The following is an 8,773-nucleotide window of genomic DNA, read 5'->3' as shown; positions in this document are numbered from 1 at the left end:
TGGCTTTTTTTGGTTTTTATCCACAGTCATGCATATTTATGGGAAACTATATATCATTATGCTTCTTTAAGGTAGTCAAATTCAAGATATAACTAATTAAGTATCATAATTTTCACTATTATTATTATATAAAATTCCATGATCATTATAAAATTAAAAATAAAACATAATTATTTTCTTAAAACACGAAATAAATGATTTAGTAACTTGCAGTTTTTTGAGTAAAGTAAAAACAGATATGAAAATAGCATTTGGAATTTAATATAAATACTCCTTATTAATCAGCAATAGCAAAATCACCATATTTTGTCATAAATCTAATTTCCGTCTGTTTTTAAAATATCAGTGCATAGAATTCTCACTCTCTCCCTCCTTTTTTACATCGCCATCAGCACAATTGTCTCTCTCCTCTCTCCCTTCAAACACGCAAATGCAGGCACGCACCATTATTTACACTTTCCAACCTTTCCCATATTTCTTTTCCTTTCTTTATATCTGTGTTTACAGTCTTTAATTGCTGCCCGACTCATAAGTTTTTGGTTCCAATTTCTCAACAAGTGGGTGGGTGATTTTTCCCTGTGGCTCTCCCTTTTTGGTCGGTGTGGAATTTGATACTCTTCCACCCCAGCTATCAACCCCTTCAGTTTCTCCTTCACCCTCCAACTTTTCTGTGTGGAATATTTGTAAATACCTGTCAAAGATAGGATTTTTGTTTCTGGGCTCTTGGGATTGTAAAAAAAAAGAATTTTTGTGGGGTTTTATTTTCTTTTAATCGAATAATCCGATCTCCGTCGGTGTTTTCCATCTGGGGCTAATCCAGAGTTTTGTTTGAAAATAAATATTTTTTAGACTTTGATTTTGGTGTAGAAAACTGAGGCTGTTTGATCAGGGAAATCGAATATCGTTATAAAGGCAAAATCTTTGCTTGATTGAGTGAGCAGTCGTGTGAAATTGTCATAATCTAACCTCGAAGGCAAGGTTAGACGAGTTTGCAATTTTTGTTTGTGGATCAGCAGCAATCCAGGAAATAATTGTTTCGTTCAAGGGAAGACCACATTGCCATTATCATAACCAACTTTTACTTTTCCAAGCTTGCTGAGTGAGAGAGAGAGAGAGAGAGAGAGAGAGGAAAAAAGGCTACAGTGATTTGGGGTTTTTGTCTTAAATCAGACAACAGGGGTTTGGTAGATTCTACTGAAACCACATTGGGGTGGGCTGCTTGTTTCAGGTAATAAGAAATCCTATACTTATCAGTTTATTTGGTAACTATCCATTTTTTCCTTAATTTGCTTGTTCTACTTTTGCTTATCAAAACTTACTGTATCTTGAACATCTTTCTCTCTCATTCTTATTCCCCCTTATCTAAATAATCAGTATGCTTGAACTGCATTTTGGAGATTGCATGTCTCTCTCATTCTTTGAAGTTGTATTATATGGTAAATCTTGATTAACATATGACTGGATCATGAATGAGGCATGGTGACTTATTATGCAAATGGATTATTGGATCCAATTACTATTCAAAGCCTTCTCATTTTACCTTTATGTTTCAATTATTTATGAATCCTTTTTGAATATTTTGAGGGCTTAGTTATAATCAGTCTAGTTTCGATCTCAACTAAGGGTATTGTGTATTCAGGAATTGTAGGTGCTTGATATTATTCTTTAGCAGTGAAGCATTTTTCGGTTTTGCTTTCGACTATTAAACTGATTTCCTATAGGCTTAACTTGCAGTTAGAGGAGGATAAGTAGTGAATGTGAATTACTGAGAGCTAGAGGGAATTCATTATGGCAAAGAAATCAAAGAAGCGCCTTTCGAGACATGAAAGAGGCCAAGCAGGTTGCATATCGGGTTTAATTAGCATATTTCACTTCCGCCATGGGCCATCCACCAAACGTTTGCTTTCAGATAGAAGCCGTGTGAACAAGCAAGTAGTTGGTAAGAGCTTTCATAGAGTTGTTCTTACATGCCAGCTTGATGTTTCATAGACTGACTTTTGGGATTTAAGGTCATTTTAACTTTTAATGGGTTACTTGATGGTGATTATTCAGGAAACCATCCCGTTATACTTGATTCGACTGAAAAATGCGAAAGCATCAAGGTATGTGGTTCTGTCTGATGTCTGGCTTGTAATTTGAATGTTTGTTTTCTTTATCATAACGATATTCTGTAATGAAACAGGTCGCTGAAGAAGGTAATATGCCTATGCTTGATGCTGCTAAAACGAGCGTAAAGGAACTCATGGAAGAAGAGATGTGTAATGAGTCTGAAAACATTAAAGATTCTGCTATGGGTTTGGAACATTGTAACTCAAATAACGGAAATCATCTCAAAAAACGTCAAAAGAAAAGAAGCAGAAGCCGCATCAAGTCTAGTGATCTAGATGTCACTGAGCTGGGCACCTCTGAACACCTGATGCCCGAGAATGGTATCCAGGTTCAAGAGCAAAGGTCCTTAGATAATCTCGATCTGGAAATGATAATGGAAGAGTTGGCACAGATCAACCAGAGAAATGCAAATGGCTCGAAGAATGACCTTTGTGGTGATCATGATATACCGTCTGGTCAGACTGTTAACGTCATTGAAGAAAAGTTGGTTGCAGCTGTAATAGTGCTTGCAGAGCAGCGCCTGGAATGCGGTAAGCATTTTGGGGAAGACGGGAATAGTTGTTGCTCAAAAGAGTTCATGGATGCTCTGAAAACATTGAGTGTAAATAAGGGCTTGCTGTTGAAGCAACTAAAGGATCCAAACTCGAAACTGGTTAAACATGTGCAGAATTTAGAGGATGCTCGATTAAGCAGAGATGCAATAACCAATTTGCTGCCAGCATCCAGTTTGTCCGAGGATAAGGCGGGAAAATTAAAATGTGATGAATCCAGTAGCCGTAAACACCGAAATTTCTTCCGGAGACGGACCAAGTCGCTGGAGAGCTACCCTGTAATAGGGGATAAAGATCTTCAGAATCATAATAAAATTGTCATACTGAAACCCGGGCAAGCAGGGGCACATAGCCCTCAAATTGATGCCAGAGTTAGCAGCCTTCGTTTGCAGTCTCCTGACATGGACAATAAGGTGCAGAACAATAGAAATACATCCCAGTTCTCGTTTACTGAAATAAAAAGGATGCTCAGGCATGCAATCGGGAAGGAACGACAAGGAGTCAGTCCTGATAGGGTTAATATCAAGTTGAGTCCTAAGCTACAAAATAGCAATAATGGCGACAAAGGCAGTACAGGAGAAAGTCTTTGCTGGAGTTCTCCAAATAGGAACCATTTCTATACTGAAAGATTTTTAACATCTTCTCCTAGCTTTAAGAAGGGTGAACCAGTTAGAAATTTGAAGGATGGGAGTTCAGCGGCCGCGAACGAAACCAGCCAAAATTCAAGACTAGGGGGATCTAACATCTATGTCGAGGCTAAAAAGCATCTCTCTGAGATGCTGAATAATGGAGGTGAAACCCCGGAGTCAGTAACTCGGCAGTTGCCAAAGTCTCTTGGTAGAATCCTCTCTCTTCCTGAGTATAATAATGGTACCCCTTGCTGCAGCCCTAGAAAATACGGTGATGATATCTTCGTAACGACCCAGGTCAGATTGTCTCCTCGTGCCATGGGTAGGAGTGATTTGAGTGGTCTTTTGCAAGAAAACCTTAACAATCATCTGAGTCCGAGAAAGCAATATTTGGATAGTCAGCCAGTCAGCTCTAGTAGCAACTGCAATGACAAGATACAGTCTCTGGATACGAGTGATAAGATCACACTCAGTGATGATCAAGAACATTTCATTGAAATTCAATCTGTCAATGAAGATACTTTAAATCATGAAGGTAATAAATCTCATCTATTTTGCAAAACGTACTTTTGAAGGTGTTTAACTATTTGATCACACTAAAGGAATTGTTCTTTTTTAATAACAGCTCAAAGCTTGCCTGGAGTAGTTGCAGACACAGAAGAAATGGCTGAATCAAAGCATGAGGAAGAGGAAAAGATCATTACTAATTCATCTGAATCATCTAATGATTTGATTGGTGGAGATATTGAGAATGAAGATACTAGAGAAGTAGACAACACACAAGTTCCTTCTCAGTTATCAGCAGACTGTTCTCCATACTCCGATTTGGTGAGTTCTCATTATTTCGTTCGTTTTAACTCGGAATGTGAGGGTCGAGTCCTGAATCCTGCATGTTGCCGTTCTTTTCTGGTGTTCCCTAACCAGAATATGTTATCATGTTTTCATTTGCTTTGATGTGCCCAGCCTTTTTCTGGTGAAGATAAATCACTGTCATCACCAGAGTCCCCTCCAAGCGGTCCAGCAATTGCTGAAAATGATGATTCGGACTGCACAATGTACAAATTGGAGCGACCCAGTCCGATATCTGTTCTTGAGCCATTATTCACAGATGATGACATCAGCCCTGCAAGCACCACATCTCAACCAGGTTAGATTGTGGATAAATAACCAAAGCAGCCTTATGTTTTGAGCTTCTGTGTTTATCTCTCATACTGAAATATAACCTTCTGTTATGTTTAGTTGTCAGAGAAATCCAGCCACGTCATATCCATTTTGAAGAACAATCTTTTGCTAGTGACCAAGGAATTTGTACAAGAATTTCTCTCGAGGATGAGGAATCTGCGTTTGAGTATGTGGAAGCCGTGCTGCTGGGCTCTGGTTTAAACTGGGATGAATTTCTTTTGAGATGGATTTCTATGCATGAGATCCTTGACTCGTCATTATTTGATGAAGTCGAGTTATTCTCTAGCCGACCCAAACATGATCAGAAACTCCTCTTCGACTGTGCCAATGCAGCTTTAAAGGAGGTGTGTGAGAAATACTTTGGACGCTTTTCAGGGACATCCCATGTCAAAATGAATAACCAAGTGGCCCCAAGAGGGATGGACCTGATCCATGAGATATGGAAACTTGTCGAATGGCATCTGCTTCAGCTTCCACAGCCTCACTCTCTCGAACAGCTTGTCAAAGCAGACTTAGTGAGATCCAGAAAATGGATGGTCCTCCAATCGGATGTCGAGTTTATTGTTTCAGAGATGGGGGAGACCATTTTCACAGAACTGGTGGAGGAAACGGTACTGATCTTTTTGGATGACACATTAGAGTGTGAGTTTGCATTGTTCCAAAATGAATCTGATGCCATTGAAGCCACCGACTTGTAGAGTGAGGAGAATCGTGGACTAAATCGGTTTCAAGCTGATATCTTATATACCTGGAAGACGAGGGGCGTCTCCCAACCGGTCACATAATCCTCAGGAATCATGATGAAGGTCTGAAACATCTAGCTTCGACATAACCCAATAAAGCTCACAGATGGCTAGGATTTCTTAGTACAGTAGAGTCTTGTGTCATTTTTTTCGTGTTAGGAATCACAAAGAATGGACAGTTTCACCACACGAAGGTGTCCAGAGGTACTTGTAGGAAGACATTTAGCTTCGTTTGATGCCATAAGCCCGTTTTTATTGTAGGTTTAGCGGGGTCTAACCTCATAATAGAAAATGAAGGTTTGTGCTGTATGATCCTAGAATAATACAGTAAGGCTTCTGCATATTTGGTGTGTGCAGAAAATCCTCCACATGTTTGTAGTTGTGTTGCACATAGGTGTTTGGTTTGTAAAGAAACATGGTTGTGTTTACTCCTCTTTCTGATGTTATCATACTCACTCTGTAATGTATTGTGACTTGTGCAATAGATCTCTTCGTTTTACGTCATCATGTCTGTTGCGCTCGTCTTTTTTAGAATCACCGGTCATCCAATTGTTCTTATGCTGCTTCTTTTCAAGTCACATTCCGCCTTAGCATAATTTTTGGTGCTATTCGGCTTGCAAGATTTTATCTCGAGATTTAATTTATAGTATGTTTCGTTCATGAGATTAAATCGCACAAGTCAATCCTAGATGGATAATCATGGAATAATTAGTCATAGCCAACCATCTACAACTTAAATAGTCTCATAATTCAATCCTAAATTATATTTTAATACTATTTTATCTAAGAAACCAAACACTACCTTGTAGTTTTTTTGATATTATTAACTTAGCATTTATTATGAAAAATAAATATAATATAGTAGTATTGAACAATGCACGCCTAAATCAAGCTAAAACTTTAAAGATCATTTAGTAAAACAATCTGTTGTAAGGTGAAATACACAATCAAAATGCATAATCACGTCTGGACTTTTATCATACACCTTGCAGTCGATTTGGAAAATCGAACTACAAAAGAAGTCTGGTTTGCACATTTCTAACGTATGATAAAATATATATATATATATATATATATATATATATATATATTTATGGTCATGATCTATGGCAAACACCTCTTAACCATATAACTAGAGAACAAATAATAGCCACAAGATCAAAAAAATCAAGGGCTAGTATTAATTTTTGAATTTAATGAGATATTAGTTCCCTCAATCACAAATTTACTCCACAATAATAAGGCGGGGGTATAATGGTCATTGCACATCCAAAATTAGATTACATCATTGGCATTTGAAAAAGAAACTGCATTCTTCTCTTCTCCTCCTCTTCCTTCTTCTGCAAAATAGTTCTCAGCTCTCCTACCGCCGATTCGTCCGATTGAAGAGGAATTCGATTGGAAATTATCAATATTTTCGCTATTCAAGTGACTCTCTTTCCCCGACGAAGGAATCTGCATCGGTGTCTCCAATCATCACTCTTCCAGCGGCCAACAACACCGCCACCGTCAACAAGGCGGCGGCGGCGCTCCGGAAGGAGCTCATCGCGGTGATCAAGGAGAAGAAGGAGGCGATGGCCAAGGGCGGGCCGCTCTACGACATCTTGTCGCACATGATCGTGGCATCTGACCCCGAGCGGGAACACACAGATCTATGATATAATTTAGCCTGCATTTCCCAATTTATCTTCTGTTTTTCTTAGTTTTGATTTCCTTTAATTAGGGAATTAACATTAGGTGATAAGCTATCGTTGCAATTTTTATGATGGGATGTAGTGTAGTATTTGAATTTTGTGAGATTTTAGCTATGCATTTCAGATGTAGCCCCTTTCTGTTTCTTCTTGCTCTGATCTAATTATAATATCAATGTTGAATTGTCCCAAAAATAATCATGCTAAGAGTGAAGAGTGAAGTAAAATCATGCTAAGAGTGATGTGTTTTGTAAACAAGAGTGAAGTAAAATCAGAACAAGAGTGATGTGTTTTGTGAACAAGAGTGAAGTAAAATCAGAACAAGAGTGAAGTAAAATCAGAACAAGAGTGATGTGTTTTATGAACAAGAGTGAAGTGAAATCAGAACAAGAGTGATGTGGTTTGTGAACAAGAGTGAAGTAAAATCAGAACAAGAGTGATGTTTTGTAAACAAGAGTGAATTAAAATCACAATAAGAGTGATGTGTTTTGTGAACAAGAGTGAAGTAAAATCATAATAAGAGTGATGTGTTTTGTGAACAAGAGTGAAGTAAAATCAGAACAAGAGTGATGTGTTTTGTGAACAAGAGTGAAGTAAAATCAGAACAAGAGTGATGTTTTGTAAACAAGAGTGAAGTAAAATCAGAACAAGAGTGATGTGTTTTGTGAACAAGAGTGAAGTAAAATCAGAACAAGAGTGAAGTGAAATCAGAACAAGAGTGATGTGTTTTGTGAACAAGAGTGAAGTGAAATCAGAACAAGAGTGATGTGTTTTGTGAACAAGAGTGAAGTGAAATCAGAATAAGAGTGATGTGTTTTGTGAACAAAAGTGAAGTAAAATCAGAACAAGAGTGATGTGTTTTGTGAACAAGAGTGAAGTAAAATCAGAACAAGAGTGATGTTTTGTAAACAAGAGTGAAGTAAAATCACAAGATACATCAGTAACATTAAACGTAGACGGAAACTAACTATATCGAAGACGAATCTTAGAGCCTACAGCCACCGCGCCCCGCTCTTGTTCCGAAACTCCGCTTCTCTTCTACGGCAGCTCATCGTTGCGTCTCCTTACCCGCCGACGCTGATTCCGGTGAGTCCGACGTAGAGGTAGATTTTGATTTGGGGTTTTTTCAGCATTGGCGCGACGATTGAATCCGCCAACAGCCCCTCCGCCCCGATCGCCTTTGCCAGCTCCCCCACCGCCGCCAGTATCCTCTCCGGCGCCACCCCCAGCTCAGAATTACGATTTGGAAGAAGAAAGGATCGCAGATTTGGAAGATTTCGCGTAATTTGATCGCATGTTTTAATTCAGAAAGTAATTTCCAAAAATACCCTCAGCATATTTTATTTTATTAAAATTAATAATATTTGTTCCATTAAGATGTGTGGCTGAGATTTGTTCTCTAGTTATACCCTTAAAAATAGTTATATCTTGATCACTACCCTATATATATATATATATATAGGGTCCTGTTAGGTTGAGATTATTTAGCTAAATTGAGAAATGAGATGCAATATCAGCCACTAATCCACAAGATTAACAAAATGTCAACAGCTATCACATTATGTCAACACGGGGGTATAAGTGTCATTTCATTTCAATAGCCAGAATATCAAATGTCAACAGCTCGTAATAAAATGTCAACAACTAAAAAATAACACTTACAATTCACATATCAATAGCGAGAATATCAAATGTCAACAACTCGTATTAAAATGTCAACAACTAAAAAACAACACTTATAATTCACATATCAATAGAGAGAATATCAAATGTCAACAACTCGTATTAAAATGTCAACAACTAAAAATAACACTAATAATTCATGTATCAATAGCTGATTCCGCTACACTTATTTAATTTACTAAGGC

At 38.0% G+C, this 8,773-nt stretch overlaps 1 protein-coding gene across 2 annotated transcripts; it reads left to right on the top strand.

Annotated features, from left to right (window-relative positions):
- Positions 1-353: 353 nt before the first annotated feature.
- LOC121798781 lies at positions 354-5,718 on the top strand. 2 transcript variants are annotated; one of them, XM_042197960.1, is made up of 7 exons: positions 354-1,228; positions 1,735-1,939; positions 2,053-2,102; positions 2,183-3,824; positions 3,915-4,117; positions 4,253-4,436; positions 4,529-5,718. In XM_042197960.1, exons 2-7 carry the CDS (start codon positions 1,789-1,791, stop codon positions 5,167-5,169), a joined length of 2,871 nt encoding a protein of 956 aa, XP_042053894.1. In that variant the 5' UTR covers positions 354-1,228; positions 1,735-1,788; the 3' UTR covers positions 5,170-5,718. The 2 variants fall into 2 exon arrangements, with proteins under 2 accessions (XP_042053894.1, XP_042053895.1); XM_042197961.1 differs by having other exon boundaries at positions 1,722-1,939.
- The last annotated feature ends 3,055 nt before the right edge of the window (positions 5,719-8,773 follow it).

The sequence above is a fragment of the Salvia splendens genome, chromosome 4 (assembly GCF_004379255.2).
Source record: "Salvia splendens isolate huo1 chromosome 4, SspV2, whole genome shotgun sequence".
NCBI lineage: Eukaryota > Viridiplantae > Streptophyta > Magnoliopsida > Lamiales > Lamiaceae > Salvia > Salvia splendens.
Note: the sequence above shows the minus strand (reverse complement) of the source record. Positions and strands in the feature narration are given on the sequence as shown.

Bases quoted from the DNA above. Each gene is read 5' to 3' on its own strand.
- LOC121798781 (XM_042197960.1), top strand. From the start codon at position 1,789: ATGGCAAAGAAATCAAAGAAGCGCCTTTCGAGACATGAAAGAGGCCAA. The intron at 3,825-3,914 runs GTAATAAATCTC...TTTTAATAACAG, and splicing joins AGATACTTTAAATCATGAAG to CTCAAAGCTTGCCTGGAGTA. The intron at 4,118-4,252 runs GTGAGTTCTCAT...TGATGTGCCCAG, and splicing joins GTTCTCCATACTCCGATTTG to CCTTTTTCTGGTGAAGATAA.